Raw genomic sequence first — 19,519 nt, 5'->3', positions numbered from 1 at the left:
TTGTAATATGAATCATTCGTGACAGGTCCTCTTTATGGTGAGATGCGGGGTCAATAAGACCCCGCATCTCTCCTCCAGGCTGGAAAGCATGAGATCAGAAAAAAAACACAATCTCATGCTTACCAGCCACGATCGCAGCTTTGTTTACATCCAAGGCTCGGACGTGACATCATAACATCACGCCCGGGCCTCCAACGGTCATAGAGCTGACTGGTGACCATCTGGTCACTGGAAATCTCTTTGGTCGTCATCCGGCGGCAGTCGATTCTTTCTCTGGGTCTCCGATGGCACGAGAGAGCCTGGAGAAGCACGGGATGGCGGTGGGAGGGGGATGTCCCCTCCCGTCGCCTGTAAGAATGATCAAGCAGTGGAACTGCCTCTATGATCATTCTTATGCTGCACAGAATCGCCGTATGAAAACAAGGATATCTGAATGATGCCTGTAGCTGCAGGCATCATTCAGATATTCCCACTGAAAGTCAAGGATGTCATATGACGTCCTTGGGCTGGAAGGACGTTAAATGTGGTTAAATGTGTCTTTTGATGGGTTGTTCATTTTTATGTTGTCATGTTTGGATGGGGTTCTTTTTGAGGACCTTAGATTGTAATAGATAAATGAATGATGAAAACGTTTCCATTTTCTGAGTCCTCTCCGAAGCAAATATATTAATGCCTTCCTTTCGATTTTCAGCCTTACCTTGCCCCACAGACAGCACCTACAAATTCTGTGGCAGTGCTTGCCCAGCAACCTGCGATGCTCCAGAAGGCGAGTCCGTTTGTATCGAGTCATGCGTGGAGACCTGCGAGTGCAATGCTGGGTTTGTTTTAAGCCAAGGCAAGTGTGTTCCGAAGGCAAGCTGTGGTTGCAGGTACAATGGTTTCACCTACTCCCCCAACGAAGAGTTCTGGAATGACACGGTGTGCCGGCAGAAGTGTGTGTGCAACCCTCAGACTCATAAGGTGGAATGTAAAAACAGTCCTTGCCGAGCTGGAGAAGAGTGCGCTGTGAGGAACGGCATCCTTGATTGCTACCCAACCTCCTATGGGTTGTGCGTAGGCTTCGGGGACCCGCACTACATAACATTTGATAATTTGAAGATGGACTTCCAGGGGACCTGTGTGTATTTGTTGGTGGGCCTCAGTGACCAAAGCCGAGGGCTTACCGACTTCCAAGTCCGCGTTCGGAATCAAAACCGAGGCAATGTCAGAGTCTCGTACACAAGTGCAGTTTATATCAGCGCCTATGGCACAGAGTTTGAAGCCAACAGACAGTATCCCAATAAAGTTATTGTAAGTATTGCAACATTATATTGTGTCTGAACCTTTACAACTGAACTCCCAACAGATATAAAACAGACCCATGAATGCATCTCTGCACAAAACAATACTAAATGTATTATTTTCAAAGCAAGTAGTCTAAGTATGTGAATTTTACCTTATTCGCTAAGCCCAGCCCCTGACAGACGAGTGACCTGGCCTTATTTTATCCACATGCCAAAATATGTGCCTTAAATAGACTCTGCCTGACCAAAGATGGCTGTCAAAGTCACATGGGACACCAGTATCCAAACGGATGCTGCTTCTTTTTGACTGAGGAGATCATAGAGGAACGAGGCTCCTCCCCGACTTCCTCCTCCACCTGCATTGCCACTACAGATGAGCGCCACCTGCAGTGGAGAAACAAGACTGCACCTGCCTATATACAGCTGTAAAACTGTTGTGTAGTTTCTTTGTGCATGGCTGAACATTTCCTGATGATAACAAAATCTCTTTTCTTTTTTGTTCCCATAGGTGAACAACACACTGCAAAATCTGCCCTATAGATCTTCCAATGGCCTGTTCAGCATGTATCTCAGTCCCTCCTCCATTGTTTTGATGTTCTCCTTTGGCCTGCAGGTCACTTATGATTATAACAGTGTTGTCGCAGTTGCAATTCCAGGCACTTACGCCAATGCTGTCAATGGACTCTGTGGAAACTTTAACAAGAACCCCAAAGACGACTTGATGCCTAAAGGAGGGAAGACTGTTACGGACATAACAACTTTTGGAAAGAGCTGGAAGGTAGCAGAAGTGTTAAATTGCAGAGATGAGGGAAACCCTGTCTGTAACAATCTCCAATCTGAAGAGAGAAGGCAAAGAGAGGGAGCCACCGAGTGCGGGGTCTTGGTTAGTCGACGAGGTCCATTCATTAAATGCTATGCTGTCGTAGACCCAGAACCGTATTTTACAAGCTGTGTCTATGACTCCTGCATCCTGGAAAACCGTCAAAGTATATTCTGCTCCGTCATAACATCATACGTGATGGCTTGTCAGGCTGCAGGGGTAACTGTACAACCCTGGAGAAGACAAGACTTCTGTCGTAAGTGATTTTTTTTTAGAATGATTAGCTTAACTAGTTTTATAAACTTGGAATTATTCTGATTTAGCTTTTTCAATATTATTTTTGATATTATGATAGTGATAGAGAGATATACAGTATATGTCCAAACATTTGTGGAAACCTGAATATCACACTTATACGAGCTTGTTGGACAACCCATTACGAAAAAATGGAGGGGACACTAAGGAGAAGAAAAGAGGATTGCTGCTCACCCCTTAAAAATTAGAACAAAAGAAGGAAGGTTTCCCCACATTGGGGTTTTTAGGCAGCACAATAACAGATATAGTCAAAGTTGAAAAAAGTATAACAATTTTATTGAATAATAATAAACCATCAAAGTTAAAAACAATGAGCTTCAGTGGGAATTATTTAAAAGAATAATAAGCTGAACATACATATGCAGACATTTGTTCATAACAATACTTTATACCATGAACATTAAAACTGACGCGTTTCAACCCCTATACTTGGGGTCTTCTTCAGAGGATCAGTCTGCAAGTAAAGGTATGTCCAACAAAAAACACAGATTCCCACATGGAGATCCCTTTAAAAGATATATTGCTTTGTCCCCTTCTCCAGTGGAGGATTCCAACCTCCTCTACCGCCGCCACAACCCAGACCAGGATGGTGAGAAGCAACGTGGCTTACGAGAGGTCACACTTTTGAGCGCCGCCCGCCAATGTAGACGACCGGCCGGGAAGCACCAAATCACCTTGCATTTATCCATCAGGTGTGCGCAACCCGCCGATGATCCCACGTGGACAACCCATAACCAGTAATATGGAGTTAGCCTGACACTTGTGGCCATAAAGCCCTTTACTCTCCTGGCAAGGCTTTCCACAAAGATTTTGGAGTGTGTTTGCGGGAATTTGTGCCCATTTGTGAGGTCAGGTACTGATGTTGGTTGAAAAGACCTGGCTCACAATCAGGGTTCCAATTCATCACAATGGTGTTCAGTAGGGTTGAGTTCAGGGCGCTGTGCAGGAAACTTGAGTTCCTCCACCAAATGGTCAATCCATGTCTCAATGAAGCCAACAGTAGGGTGGATTAACTAAAGGCAAATAGGCAGTGCACTTTCAAAGTGCAGTTGCTCCAGAGCTTAGGAAAATAAGGGACATAGGGGATAGTGGCCCTGTCACATGGTATGCATGATAAAGAAGTCCATCAATTTAGTCCTTGTTATGGAGTTCTTGGTATAAATGGAGGGGGGCTGAGGGGGGGTGGGGAGGAGAAAAGACCTCCATCATCCAATCATGAGCAAGCAAAAATGCTGTTTTTCTTTTCCTTGCATGTGATTGGGTATTCTTTGCAAAGGTGAAGCTTTACCTCATTTACTAAGCTCCGGAGCAACTGCACCTGCAGTATCTATGTGCCTTTAGTAAATCAACCCCTGTTGTTTGCAAAGACACAGTCATGCTGGAGCAGAAAAGGATCTTCCCCAAACTGTTGGGTGCAAGGTTGGAAGTGCACAGTTGTACTTGTATGCTAAAGCATTAACAGTACCTTTCACTGGGAGCAAATTAACTCAGTAATTTGGAAGACTTTCCACATACTACTGACGATATAATGCGAGTGTGATGGTTTAGGTGTCCACAAAATGTTGGTCATAGAGTGAAGATAGAATTTCCGTCGGAAAAATCTTGGATGGTTTTTCCGACGGAATTCCGCTCAAGCTTGGCTTGCATACACACGGTCACACAAAAGTTCTCTGAACTTTCGACCGTCAAGAACGCGGTGATGTCCAACACTACAACAAGCCAAGAAAACGAAGTTCAATGCTTCAGCGCACGCGCCGAATTGTTTCCGAGCATGCGTGGTTTTTTGCACGGCGGAATTGCATACAGACGAACGCATTTTCGGATAGGAACTTTTTCAGACCGAAGAATAGAGAACCTGCTCTCAATCTTTTGCTGGCTGGAATTCCGCCAGCAAAAGTCCGATGGACGCATTTTCTGACCAAAAGCTCTCATCGGACTTTTGCTGGCAGAATTTCCACTCGGGTGTGCTAGGCATAAGCCTTAACTTACTCCCAAACCCTACACCTTCAATTTGAGTCTCATAACCTAAACCCAACCACAAACCAGACACAAGCAAACACCACACCCAAAACTGTAGCCCTACCCATCAACCTACTGTAAACCCGAGATTAACCCAGAGAAATAGATTGGTATATAGATTGATTAATCTATTTAAATCAAATTTCATTTCTTGCAGCACGTTCCTGTCCTGCACACAGCAGATATGAGGTCTGTGCAAATCCTTGTCCGGTCACCTGCGATGGTCTCAGTTCACCAGATGGCTGCAGTGGGAATTGTACAGAAGGTTGTGTCTGTAACGACGGCTACCTACTTAGCGGTGGAGAATGCATCCCAATCTCCCAGTGCGGCTGCAGCTACAATGGTGCCTATTACTCTCTCGGTGAAAGCCTTTATGAAGGAAGCACCTGCTCCCAGAAATGTACTTGCACCACTGGTGGAGTCATGAGCTGCGCTCCTTCACCCTGCAGCGCCAACGAGGAATGCCGTGTAGAAAAGGCAGTACTTGGATGCCATCCCTTAGGCTCGGCCACTTGCAAAGCATCTGGGTATTCCAATTATAGATCCTTTGATGGACTCTCCTACAGATTTCAAGGGCAGTGTTCTTATGTGCTAGCCCAGAGCTGCAGCGGCAGTGTGCCTGGAAGTGACAAGAAGCTGGATGGGTTCAGGGTGACAATAAATCACGAGAAACAAGGTTCCAGTTCTGAAGTGATTGAAGCAGTAACGGTAGAAACCCATGGATTCAGTCTGACCCTTAGACGTCAACGAAGAGGCGTTGTTGAGGTAATGTTGCCTTCATGGAAATAAAGCTTATACTGTGGAATTTTAAGCAACAAAAAGTGTCAGACTGCCATATTGACACATGTGTGTCACTTTAAAAATTTTATGTAAATCAATATAAGATAAATTACACGCAGACATGTGCACTGCCAAAAAATGTGTTTGTTTTAGTTTTTTGTTCCATTAGGTTTTTTTTTTTTGTTTTTCGGGTCATTCGTTATGATCGCAGTTCGTAAATTAGAAAATTAATAAATTAGAAAATTCATAAATTCGTAAATTTGAAAGAATAACTAAACTAAAAATAACTATTAAATTAAACACAACAAATTAATAATAATAAATAATAATAATAATTAAAAGTTTTTATTATTATTATTGGTTTTTATTATTATTAATTTGTTGCGTTCCATTAGTTTAGATACGGCATTCGTTATTTCGGATAATTCATAACTTCGTATTCGTTACGTTCACTAACAGCCAAATTTGAAAGGAAATGCCAATACCTATAATTTAATAGTTAGTAATAGTTGAGTTATTATTAGTTAGTTATTATTTTGGATTTTCAAATTTCGAATTTCTGAATTTCCAAATTTTCAAATTTCCAAATTTTCTAATATTCAAACTTACGAATATTCAGAAAAATTTGTTAAAAGGGTTTTCGTTAATTTGGATATTTCCACATTAACAAATTTAAAAACAAATTCAGAACAAAACATTTTTAAGTAAATCAATATGAGATGAATTACACATAGACATGTGCACTGCCGAAAAATTTGTTTGTGTTAGTTTTCGTTCCATTAGTTATTTTTTTGTTTTTCTGGTCATTCGTTATGATCGCAATTCGTAAATTTGAAAATTCATAAATTTGAAAATTTGAAAGAATAACTAACTAAAAATAGCTAACTATTAAATTAAATAGGACAAATTAATAATAATAATAAATAATAATAATAATAATAATAATAAAAAAAAATTATTATTGTTTTTTATTATTATTAATTTGTTATATTCCATTCGTTTAGATACGGCATTCATTATTTCAGATTATTCGTAACTTCGGATAAATTCGTATTCGTTACATTCACTAACAGACACATTTGAAAGGAAATTCCATTACCTATAATTTAATAGTTAGTAACAGTTAAGTTATTATTAGTTAGTTATTATTTCAGATTTTAGAATTTTCAGGTTTTCGGATTTTTGAATTTTGAATTTCCAAATTTTCGAATTTACGAATATTCTAATATTCAAACAAAATTGTTAAAAGAGATTTTTTTTAATTTGGATATTTCCAAATGAACACATTTAAAAAACAAATTTGGAACAAAACAAATTGCACAGGTCTAATTACACATTATTGACCCAGAAATCTCATCAATAGCCTTGGGAATGTACTGCACATGGTTATGCTCTACTTGACTTCCTCTTTTTGGTAGCATGAGATGTGTCAAAGTAGAACTGTAGGCAAAACTTTTTTTTTTTTTTTTACATTTTGGATAGAGTAAGGACGGTTATAACTAGGGATGCACCAACACCATTTTTTACGAGCACTTAACGATGTTTTACCGATTACCGGCATCTACCGCAAGTGTTTAGTTTACACTTCAGTTGTCAGCAATGGTACAAAGCATTGAAAAGTTATTTACAAATGAATTCAATTTTTTTTTTCAATTTGTGCTTTTTTCAATGTGAAACGTGTGCGTGTGTATATATATACCGGTATATATATATATATATATATATATATATATATATATATACATATATATATATACAAAGCAAACATTTTTTTTTTTAAATTATTAATAGTTTATAAAATAGAAGTGAACAGAAAAAAATCAGCAGTAAAATAATAATTAAATGGAGAAGGGGCATAAGGAGTTAATTAAGGCTGATTTGAGTAAATTAAGGTTTAATAAGGGGTTAAACAGAAGAACATTTAAAGCGGAGCACCGCCGAAATTTTTTTTTTTAAAGTCAGCAGCTACAAATACTGCAGCTGCTGACTTTTAAAACATGGACACTTACCTGTCCAGGGTGCCCGCGATGTCGGCACCCGAGGCCGAACCGTCTCTCCGTCCTCGGGTGCTGCCGCCTCCATCTTCGGTAAGGGAATCAGGAAGTGAAGCCGTGCGGCTTCACTTCCCGGTTCCCTACTGCGCATGCGCGAGTCGCGCAGTGCAATACGGATGGTCCCTGCTGCCTCTGGGACCCGTGTGTTTCCCAGCAGGCAGCGGGGAGGGAGCAGGAAGTGGCGTAAAAAAAAGATTCTGCGGCTATCTATGCCGGAAGTGGGTACAGATACCTGTAATATACAGGTATCTGTACCCCCCTCTACCCTGAAAGGTGCCAACTGTGTCACCGGAGGGGGGGAGGAATCTGATGAGTGGAAGTTCCACTTTTGGGTGGAACTCCACTTTAATAAAAAACAAAAAAAAAATATTTTTAACTTGACAGGTTGCTTTAAACTGACTTCATCTGCAGATCCAAGTTCATCCCTTTGATCTGTAGATGAATAAAACAGAAAGATACAAAAATAAACAATGTTTCTTTTTATCTTTCTATTTAAGCGGATGAGCAATGTTGTTGATAAACATTGCCCGGCTGCTTTTTATTTATTTATTTATTTTTTTACAGCTCCTATTGCCAGAACTTCATTTACACTTCAGCTGTCAAAAAGGGAACCCCAGTGACAGCTGAATTAATCATCGGTTGTTAAGAACGTGGCAGCCCTGCTTCTTAACAGACGATAATTGACAGGGTTTTTTTTTTTTTTTTACATTTCAGCTGTCAGTGGGTGAATCCAGCTGACAGAACCGAGTCTCAGAGTATCGGTTTCAGGTATCAGAGCATTTGCAAGAATACCGATACTTGTGCCAATGCTTAGTATCTGCACTGATATCAGTATCAGTGTAACCCTAGTTATAACCCTGTAAAGTTCATTTTTTTGTACCTTTGTCCCATTTGGGGAGATTTCCCTTCACTTCCTGTCCCATAGCCAAACTGGAAGTTGGAGGAAATCCCTGGAAATTACTCCCAGGTCACCCGAACTAGTGTCCCTATTGGAAGATTTCCCCTCTGCTCTTTTTTGCAATGAGTTCAAAAAAGGGGTATATTTCAGCTGTTAAGGAAGTTGCCACAATGGACTTTTGGTCCATTGTGGCAAATTTCTTAACAGCTGAAATGAACCCCTTTTTTGAACTTATTGCAAAAATAGTAAGATTTTTTTGATATACTACAGGTGCTTGCTTGCTCCCCTCCTCGTCTCCTTTGGCGGTCCATACGAGTGATCTCTTGTAAGTTCCTTGAGGGTGGGGTCTGTGCCAAGGAGGGTGGAGACCACACATGAATGGTCTCGGGATTGCTGAAACTAGCTTTTGAAGAAAATTCTGGCTACAGGACATGTCTTTCTCTCTTCCATCATCATGATTGGTAAATATACATTGTTGTGTGTGGTTAGATACAATGGTAAAATATAAAATGATTACTAAATTAAAAATTTTAAAAAAATATTTTTTTCTTTGCATAGAATAAATTATCCCTCTTGAAGAAGACCACAATTAGAAGGGTCGAAACGTGTAGGGGTTTTATGTGGAAGATCACTTTTGCAGTAAAACGCAAATTTTATTAGGATTTCATACAATATGTAGATCCATTATGTTTGATGGTTTTGCCATTTTCATGTAAATGCCAGAGCTCAGTTTTTTACAACTCTTATGTAATTTCTAAATTTCCTTTTGATAAATAAAGATTTTTTAATTACCAATAACCTCTGAATTTCTTGGCTGCTAAAAAACCCCATGAGGGAATCTTTCCATTATATAAAGGTTTTGGGGTGTGCAGCACGATCAGCTCATATATATGTGTTTTACCATTCTATTTATAGATCTATTTTTTTTTTTTTAGATAAATGGTACGACCACCAGGCTTCCAGCAACTTTACTAAATGGCAAAGTTAGAGCAGAATGTTATGGCAAAGGCACACTTATCAAAACCGCCTATGGCCTGCAAGTCAGGTTTGACCACGTGAGCTACGCCACCGTCACCGTTCCGGGCAACTACAAGAATGCCATGTGCGGCCTTTGCGGCAACTACAACGGAAAGGAGGGCGATGACGGGCCAGCCTCCAGCGATGTAGTCGAATTTGGAAATAAGTGGAGAGCACCGGGAGAGACAAGAGACAAATGCGGCGATTGCGGAAGCAAGGCCAAACCCTGTTCTTCATGTCCAGCAGAGAAGCAGAAGGTATTTTCAGGCAGCGTTTATTGTGGTATTATTAACGATCCATCTGGTCCATTCGCAAAATGCCATTCTGTTGTCAATCCCGCCTCCTACGTTGAAGAATGTATCTCTGACTTATGCCAAACCAACGGAGAAGATAGCAGCGTGTTATGTACCAGCGTCTACGTCTATGCTGATGCTTGCCGGTATGCCGGGGTCAAAGATGTTACTTGGAGGACTGATTCTTTCTGCCGTAAGTAGCATAATAGAATTCTAAGTTCTTCCAATTTTTTCAAAGTGGACCTGTAAGTTCGAATTTGTATGACTATCACATTGTACAACATTGGTATTATTTTTCATAAAAGCTCCACCTTTTATCATTAGAAAGCATCAGCTCTAGGCAAAGTCTAGGGCAAATGACTTCGACCTAGAGCTGATATCATCAGCCTACTGCAGTCAGGAGGAAGCGTTTCCTTAGTCGCCTCTCCCCCCCCCCCCCCGTGATCAGATTGCAGCATTGTAGTCAAAAGCTGGGAGGCTTCTTTAAGTTGCCTTCACACCTGAGCATTTTGAAGCTTGAAGCTCAAAAATGCTGGAGGAGAGAAAAAAAAAATCAATGATTCCCTATGGAGATGGTTCATATCTCCACTCCATGTTGCCTGAAGCTAAACGCGTGAAGCTCAAACAAGTTCTGGAGCTTTTTTTGTTGCTCAAATCAGGCAGACTTGGGTGTTTTTGGCGTGTTTCTATCCTCATAGAAATGATTGGAGATTTGCATATTTTTGTGCGTATTTGCGCGTGTTTTTGTGCATTTTTGTGCGATTTTCTGATCAAATGAAAAATTTTAAAAATAAAATAGTAATAATATATGAATAAATAAATGTAAAATACATAAATAACTTAAAATCATCATAAATAAGTAACCTAAATTGATAATATGTAATCATACATTAATAAATAATAATTCACCTCTAACCATAAAAAATATCAAATATATTATTATTATTATTATTATTATTGATGATTATTATTATTATTAATAATAATAATAATCATAAAAACAATAAACACCCAAACTTTTACAAAAAATACATTAATAATAATAATAATAATAATAATAATAATAATAATAATTTATTTTGTGTTAGGGTTAGTTATGTATTATTATTTTATTTTTTTTAAGGGGTAAGGGCTAAAGCTAAGGGTTAATTATTTATTTATTGTTACTTAGTATTAATTTATTGAATTTATTTATTTTTTATTCATGATTTTTACTAATTTGTGTATTTATTTTACATTCATTTATTAATTTATTATTATTTTATTTTTTTAAGGGTTAAAGCTAAGGGTTAATTATTTATTTATTGTTACTTAGTATTAATTTGTTGAATGTATTTATTTTTTAATTTATGAGTTTTACTTATTTGTGTATTTATTTTACATTTATTTATTCATTTATTATTATTCATATAATAATAAATAAAATAAAATAAAAATAAATAAAATAACAATAAATAACCCTAACCCCAAGTCCTAATCCTAACCCACCCTAAACGGAACTAGAATTCCTTACCCTAACGAAAAAACATTATAATAAATTAATAATAATAAAAGAATAAATAAAAGCTAATTGAAAAGCTAAAAAAGCTGAAATACCTAGCAACAGATAATAATTTTCTCTATTAGCTAATAAAAAAAAACAGCAAAGCCCAAAAACACTGTATACAAACACGCAAAAAAACAGGCAAAAAAACACCGGAAAAGCGCTCAAAGACTCTGCGTTCAGGTGTGAATGCATCCTTAGGGATTGACCTGTGTCAGACATCAACCAAAAACTGCACAACCACCAGGATTTACATGACCGCGTCACCTCCGAGCCAACATCTCAGTCCGGGAAGTAAATGGTTACCCTGGGTGATGCCTGAAAAATGATGGAGCTGTCCTTCTGAAAGGTAAAGCTATTTTCTGTAAAATGTGAGGGAATATATCTGATGACGGGTCCACTATATTATAATGTGCTTTTTTTTAACAAATCTACTTTGTCAATATTGAATATTAAGTTTTATATACTGATGATCATTTTTATTGTTATAAAGCAATGAACTGCGGCCCTCATAGTCAGTACAAGGTCTGCGCGGACATGTGCTCCACCACCTGTGCTGCTATGTCAGATATCTACGAGTGCTCTGACTTGTGCGATGAAGGTTGCGAGTGTGACGAAGGCTACTTCTTTGATGGATCAAACTGCTTGCTGTTGAACCAATGCGGATGCAATGAAAATGGAGTATACTACCAGGTACAATATCTCACTTTCTAAACCCAACAGGGAAAACTCTTAAAGATCTCACCCAGACGTTTCCTCAAGCAAAACTTTCAGGTTACACCACTTAATATTTTTCATTCTTGATTATAGACGTCCTACTTTTTGTCAGTTGTGGTTCTGTCTAAGGATACAGTTGACATTTTTCAGTGTGTTCTTTTTCAATCTCTTAATTTTTTATTAAAATTTTTTAATAAAAAAAATAATTGAAACATATTATCCATTCACCTAAAGACCTCTTCATACCCATTTACACACCCCAACCCAAAAGAATCCAAGGCAAAAGCCACAAATCCCTCATATCCTACAAGAGTTTATCACTATCCCTTGAACTTAGTTTCAGGAGAAAGGAAACATGCTCCTCTAGTGTATAAACATTATTATTTGGCTAAGGGGGAATATCTTTGGCAGGTTATCTTCCCGTGGATGGCAGTTCATAGTGCTGCTAGGATCTGACAGTCTTTATCAAGCCTTAACATAGGTGTCACGGTCAGGGGTCAGGCTCGTAGACCAATAGCGGTGGAGAGGCTCTCTTCAACCAGCTGGATAAGTGCATCAGCGGGTCACCCTGGTGGATGACGTGGGCTCACCTGATGTGAGTGTAAGCACTAACTGGTGTTCACCAGACCTCCTAATGGTGGAGATGGGTTTTTGCTGTGTGTTAGTACCAGTTTGCAGGCCTTAGGATCACCCCACCAGCAGGTGAGCAAGCCAAGGTCCAGTGGCAGATGAAGCGGGTAGGGATCAAGCAGAAGCATAGTCAGTAAACAAGCCAAAGGTTGGTAACAAGTGGTTGCAAGTTGGGATCAAGCAGAAGCGTATTTAAAGAACAAGCCAAAGATAGGTAACGAGTGGTAGCAAAGATGTGGATGGCAGCAAGAGGGACAAGAGCGAGAAATTGGCTGGAGAGAGAGCACAATAATCTGGCAAACAGGAAGTGCAGTGGCATTGTAAAATAGGATAAAAGTTGGATGCATTTGATGCTCTTAACCAATAAAAAGACTGCTCTTTTTGTTCTGATAAGAGATGTATCAACCTAGGACCAGAACATGGCCCACCTACACTTTACCTTCATCTCCTTCGAAGGAAGACCCATTCCATTGTATATTCACCCAAACCCCACATTTATTGATGCAATGCTTTTGCACACTAATCATGTTCCTGTAGATGGGTGATGATGCAGGGCTGGATGTCTCCATCCTCCCATGATGTACCATTCGATTACTTGTACTTGTAACCATTTCTTTTAACACTGTAACTTTGAAAACCCTTATTAACCACTTCCCATCCCTTAGGCCATTTAAAAATGGCCAAAGGTTTAATACCAGGATCATGGTTGAAGCTACAATCATGAGCCCAGTATTGTTTTTTTAGAGCCTGTGATTCCCTATTAGATAAAAGTGATCCTAACAGCTATACAGCCACCAGATCACTTTTTTAGGTGGTGGAAAGGGATCTCGCCCTCCCGCTGCCACCACCTTATTGGGCTCTCCCGTCTGATTGCAGAGCGCGGTAAGGATGCAACCAGCGGCATCCGCTTCCTGAGACACAGCGAAAGGAACGAATGTTGTTCCTCTCACTGTGTGACATCAAAAACCGGAAGTGACGAGGATTACATCACTTCCAATTTCGGTCTCATATAAGCAGGCTTGTGAAAGCATCTGATCAAACCAATCTCGGTTTCATCAGATGCTTTGGAGGGCAGAGGAGAGACCTGGGGATTCATAGACCCCAGATGTCTTCATAAAGAGAACCTATCACGGCCAATGCTATCTGCTATCACAATGTTGTTCATACCTTGTAATAGCAGTCAAAGTAATTAAAAAAAAAAACATTAAAGATACCCACCATTGCTTAAAAATATATATAATGTTTGGGGGTTCTAAGTAGTTTTCTATCAAAAAACAAATGTTTTTTTTTACATGCAGGAGAGACTTGACCCAGAATGGAAGTAGGTAAAATCTTACTGAAATAGGAAAAAAAATTAATACAGAAAACAGTTTTCATGCTTCCAAGTAGAAGCATTTTTTTTTAACTTGGAATATTGTAAATTTGTATTCAAAATCTCTCTGTCATTTTAATTCCATCTATGATTATCTGTGTTTTAAAATACACAATATTACCAAAAGTATTGGGACGCTTGCCTTTACACGCACATGAACTTGAATGGCATCCCAGTCTTAGTCCATAGGGTTCAATATTGCGTTGGCCCACCCTTTGCTGCTGTAACAGCTTCAACTCTTCTGAGAAGGCCGTCCACAAAGTTTAGGAGTGTGTCTTTGGGAATGTTTGAAAAGCAAGGTCCATAAAGACATGGATGAGGGAGTTTGGGGTGGAGAAACTTGACTGGCCTGCTCAGAGCCCTGACCTCAACCTGATAGAACACTTTTGGGATGAATTAGAGCAGAGACTGTGAGCCAGGGTTTCTCATCCAACATCAGCGCCTGACCTCACAAATGCTCTTCTGGAAGAATGGTCAAACATTCCCATAGACACCCTCCTAAACCTTGTGGACGGCCTTCCCAGAGGAGTTGAAGCTGTTATAGCTGCAAAGGGTGGGCCAACTCAATATTGAACCCTACCGACTAAGTTCATGTGCGTGTAAAGGCAGGCGTTCCAATACTTTTGGTACTATAGTGTATCTTTGCACATTGATTGACCAGCTATTTGAATTCTGGATAAACCTGCATGTATCAAATGACCTAACTTTCTGCATTTTACTACAGGCTAATGAAGTTGTGTTGAACGATGACTGCAGTCAAGAGTGTACGTGCAATCCCGTCTCAGGAGTCTCTTGCCGTAACAAGACCTGCTCGGCGAATGATAAGTGTCTGATTGTGGATGGTCTCCGAGCTTGTGTCAACTCTGGTGAGTTTGGTACAATTGTTTTAGGGAGGCTGTGTTATGGAGAGTACAACTGTATTACGGAGGATGAAATGCCAACCTGAGATTCCACCAATTCCAAGAGATGATAGGGAAGTATGGAGGGCAATTGACATAGTCATGGTGCCCTTTCCCATAACAACTAAAGGTCTAAAGTGGGTGTCAGATTTTAACTTTAAATAATTATTCAATTTCTTTTCTAATGGAATGTTTTTGTTTTTTTGTTTTTTTTTATCAAAAGTAGGAATTTCTGAAATTAATACTATATCTTAATATTTCTTAAGGGGGAACATTATAGATACCATGTAGCTGGACCACTCATTTCAACAAATATTTTTGCATTTTTTTTTTTGTTAATTTAACATGTTTAGGCAGGTTGCTTACCTGCAAAGGCATGCTTTGTATATACATTCAAATGCCTTGAGACTGCTGTTGGGTGCCACCATCTTGGGTGGAATGTCTATAGCCCCAGCTGGCTCTCAAGAGACACTCTATAATATTCCCTTTCACTCCTCCCTCCCTCCCTCCCTTACTCACTCACTCATTCACTCACTCACTCACTCACTCACTCACTCACTCACTCACTCACTCACTCCTGCCCCTGGATGGAGCAGAGGAGCTGGGCCAACACATAGAGTAACTAGACATGCCCAGAAGATGAGAGGGCTATGAAGTGCAAAGAGGGTGAGGACTGTTCTAAAATCCACATTTTTAGCAAATTTAAAGGCCCATTGCAAGTGGATAAAAAATATTTATGGAAAGGAAAAACACTGAAAGTGAGCATGTAAAATTCTTTACAATTCTATGCTTTTTAAGTAACATGGTCTCCTTAAAACCTTTTACTACCACCAACAGATGTTATACATTGACTGCAGAGTTTGACCGAGCATATTTGCATGTAAGTCTGTAAAACCAATTCCCCCCTCCCCGCTTGGCCTGCCCTCGATGTTAGCCAGACTCCACTAAACCCAACAGGGACTCACATGTTGGGTGTTGCCGGGCAGAGGGGAGGGAGACCAAGATTTCGAAACTATTGGCCTGCTGTCAATTTCCCCTGGCTGGTGTGACCAGGGAAGAATCTAAAAAAGTATGATACAGATTCAGTGGAGTGCAGGTGCAGAGGGAACATCAGGGGTCTAAACCCCATGGGGAAACCACATGTTGGGTGTTGCCGGGCAGAGGGGAGGGAGACCAAGATTTCCATCCTTCTGGTTTTTGCTGTCAATTTCCCCTGGCCTCTATGACTAGGGTAGAAGTTAGAAGAGCATGATCTGCACTCCAATAGCTCCAGTGGAGTGCAGATGCAGAGAGGACATCAAGGGTCTAATAGACTGATGTGTCATTAAAGAGAACTTGTCATTGTAAATATGTTACAAGATTAGGAGCAGTTGGTAACCTATGTGATGGCAATAAAGTTAAAGCAGACGTCCACTCACCACTGCAAAAATACCGCAGCTGCTGACTTTTAATAATAGGACACTTACCTGTCCTGGAGTGCAACGATGTCGGCACCGCAGCTAATGTTTCCATCATCTGTTGAGTGCTGGGGGAACCTGGTAGTGAAGCAATACAGCTTCAAGCCTGGTCCCTACTGCACATGGTCGAGGAACCCGCTGCACTCTCCTACTGGCCCGGCGGCGGGGGGAAGAAGAAGGGAGCTGAGCGGTGACCTCAACGGCCGTGGCCGAGACTCCTGGAAGTGGGGACAGGTATCTGCCCCCCCCCCCCCCCCCGAAAGGTGCCAAATGTGGCACTGAAGGGGGGAAGGAGACAAATGTGCGGAAGTTCCACTTTCGGGTGCAACTTCGCTTTAAGTGAAAAAAAGTGTAAAAATTTGAAGGTACAACCAATCACTTAAAAAAAATTTGAGCCCCCCCCCTACCCTTACATAAACACACATACATGCTTTGTGTGGTCATTTCTGTTGCATAAACAGAGAACATTTTCCTTGAGATTTGTTGAGAATTATTGTCAGAACCTTTCACAGTATTTCACAGGCAATAAATATTAAAATCCCCAACACTGAAAAAAATCATTTCAGAGGGCTGATGCAAATTTGTCGTTTAATTGATATTACTTTCTGCCACCCAACATTGTTGTCTTACAAACATTTTTTGGTGTTATAGATCCCTGCAAGTCCAAAACCTGCCGCGTGAAGGAGAGCTGCCGAGTCCAAGAGGGAGTTGCAGTTTGTGTTCCGGATTACAATGGCCAGTGTTGGGCATGGGGCGATCCTCACTACAAGAGTTTGGATGGCAAAGAATATGATGCTCAGGGCACCTGCAACTACATCTTGGCTCAGTACACTGGTAATGATACGGGCCTGGAGCCATTCAAGCTTACCACCAAAAATGAGAACAGAGGATCTCAAGATTTCTCCTTTGTGAAGAAGATGGAACTCACTATGTATAACATTAGGGTTTCAGTACAAACTGGAGAATTTCCTGCAATACGAGTAAGTAGGTTTTTCGATAACAGAAAAAATAGGGTCTAATTAGCCAAAAATGATCTAAATGGTTTAATGAGGTCCTTAATTTTGGCATCATATCATTTATTGAACAATGTAAGACTATGAAACTATATGGGCAACTTAAAGTAGAGCTAAAACCAAAACTTTTCTCTTTCAGCTTTGGATAGACTGGCATATAGTTAGAACCCCTTTTTTTGTTATGCTGTTTGCATCTCATTGGGCAGTATATAGCCAATTTTTGCTTCATAGACGCATCAGGAAATTAGGGGAAATCTCCTCCTAGACATCTATTACAAGAACAGTTGCCTTCATTGGAAGATCTCTCCTTACCCATATTTCTAGTGAGCACTGTAAAAGTTTGAATTTCCCTTAACTTTCTAACCCAGTGTGTAGACAGGTGCAGTCTGTACTCCCCACTATAGGTGCCGCTCAACCAAAGGGGCAATGCAGTAGGTGAAGAAAGTCATGGGGAACTTGGTTCCTCTATGACTTCCTGCCATCACCAGGAAGATAGCTGTCCGATTGGAGGCTGGCACACCATGTGACCATGGCAGTCATCTTGGGTCAGGGCAGAGTCTATTTAAGACTCTGGCTCCCAAGTTTGGCATGCATTGTGCAAGTGGCTAGTATAGAGACAGGATCTTCGTTTGGCAGTGACAGTGTGCAGTGGCAGGGAGAGTTTCCAGAAGTGCAGGGACTACACTATCTCTACTTAGGAAGCCTTGCATTTGGGTGTGGATCAGCCAAGCCTGTATTCCCGTTCCTCGTATCTCAGGATACGCTCCTCTGCTACAGTTTCATAAGTGGCTTTGGTTGGCTGTGCCTACACACCGGGCCTACTCTTACAATATTGGAACTATCGTAATACATTGTCCAACCTCATTCCGGCCTCTGAGGGTTCTCTGCTCACCGACACATCACGGTGCACTCTACCCACAAATGCCAATGGCCACCAGGGCTATTAAGAGGGTGAATCACCCCGGCATAGATACAGACAGCAATAAAAGACAAAACTTGAAATGATGACACCTAGGCCGAAAGTGTTTTTTAGAAGGTCGGCAATGTCAACTCACATATTCCTTTCATGTTAGGTTTCCCATTAAGAGTTGGTCCACCAAATGGAATGTTGTAGTCATAGCTGGAACTTAGTGGGCCATGTCGGATTCTAAATGTCTTACTTACCCCGGAAGCGAGATCACACTGTCATACTTTGCAGTTTTGGTGTTCCCACCCACCTCTGTATGTTTGATTTCCTCCTGCCACATTCTTCATAACACAGTATAAATATAAAATCCAGTAGGTATGGTGGAAGCCCATCTTCTTGGACACAGCAGGTGTGCAGACTGAAGAACTCAGCACAGGGACGTGAGAGACCCTTTTAATGTGCACAGCAGCTGTGCAGGCCATGGAATTCAGGGCAGGAATGATGAGAATCCCTCTTAAGTGTCCCAGGAGCTATGCAAACTCAGGAACTCTGCCCTCAGGTGGTGTTAGCCCCTCATAATAGGCATAGAAGATGTGCAAACAAGAAAAGTCAGCTCAGAGATCTAAATAATAGAGTCCTTAAGAGATAGAAGAAATGTTTAAGGGTTTAAATCTCTAATATCCACCAAACTCTGAATTATTAGCTTAAAGTTGTATAAACCTTTAAATGATGTCTTGCAATTTTTGTGTTAGATTTTTTTGTTAACTAAACAATATGCAATGCAACTGATATTTTCACTATTTTGCCAGGTGAATGGTGAGTTAACCAATTTGCCAGCCACACTTGCCAATGGAAAACTCAATGCATATCAAAGTGGCTTCACAGCCACTTTGGAGGCCGACAATGGTATCACGGCAACATTTGACTGGAACTGGTTCTGTAGCGTGACCATCCCCAGCAGCTATCACAGCTTGATTTTTGGTCTCTGTGGCAACTTCAACCAGGATCCGAACGATGACCAAAGAGCTCAGGATGGAACATTACTTAGCTCTATCACCGACTGGCTCGTAGCATGCAAAGAGGACGACCAAGATCATTTCTGTTTCGACTCTTGTCCTGGTCAGTGTTCAACCTGCGATGAAAAGAAGAAGGACCAGTACAGAGGAGATCATCATTGTGGTTTAATTGTCAAAGAAGATGGCCCTTTCAGAGAATGCATCGGGAAAATCAGCCCCAACAAGGTTTTTGATTCCTGTTTGTTTGATGTTTGTGCAAACAATGGTGCCAAAGTCATTCTGTGTCAAGCCCTGGAGACGTTTGCAACTGCTTGTCTTAATGAAGGGATTAAACTGTATGACTGGAGGACACCCAGTAATTGTAGTAAGTGCACTTCATTTTATTACATTTATTCTAATGTAGGATACAAACTAATTCATATGAATATGTGATAAATAAAAGGGTTGAAGCAACGTAAAAATAGATTTTATTTTTTTTTTAAGTCA

At 40.4% G+C, this 19,519-nt stretch overlaps 1 protein-coding gene across 1 annotated transcript in view; it reads left to right on the top strand.

Annotated features, from left to right (window-relative positions):
• LOC141110300 (IgGFc-binding protein-like) overlaps window positions 1-19,519 on the top strand; it is a 117,466-nt gene that overhangs the window by 32,302 nt on the left and 65,645 nt on the right. Inside the window, exons 7-14 of the mRNA XM_073601596.1 lie at window positions 692-1,290; window positions 1,792-2,359; window positions 4,595-5,202; window positions 9,105-9,672; window positions 11,516-11,715; window positions 14,466-14,607; window positions 16,749-17,077; window positions 18,827-19,397. Coding sequence (XP_073457697.1) covers window positions 692-1,290; window positions 1,792-2,359; window positions 4,595-5,202; window positions 9,105-9,672; window positions 11,516-11,715; window positions 14,466-14,607; window positions 16,749-17,077; window positions 18,827-19,397 — 3,585 coding nt within the window. The remainder of the gene's footprint in view (window positions 1-691; window positions 1,291-1,791; window positions 2,360-4,594; window positions 5,203-9,104; window positions 9,673-11,515; window positions 11,716-14,465; window positions 14,608-16,748; window positions 17,078-18,826; window positions 19,398-19,519) is intronic.

The sequence above is a fragment of the Aquarana catesbeiana genome, linkage group LG10, assembly GCF_042186555.1.
Source record: "Aquarana catesbeiana isolate 2022-GZ linkage group LG10, ASM4218655v1, whole genome shotgun sequence".
NCBI lineage: Eukaryota > Metazoa > Chordata > Amphibia > Anura > Ranidae > Aquarana > Aquarana catesbeiana.
Note: the sequence above shows the minus strand (reverse complement) of the source record. Positions and strands in the feature narration are given on the sequence as shown.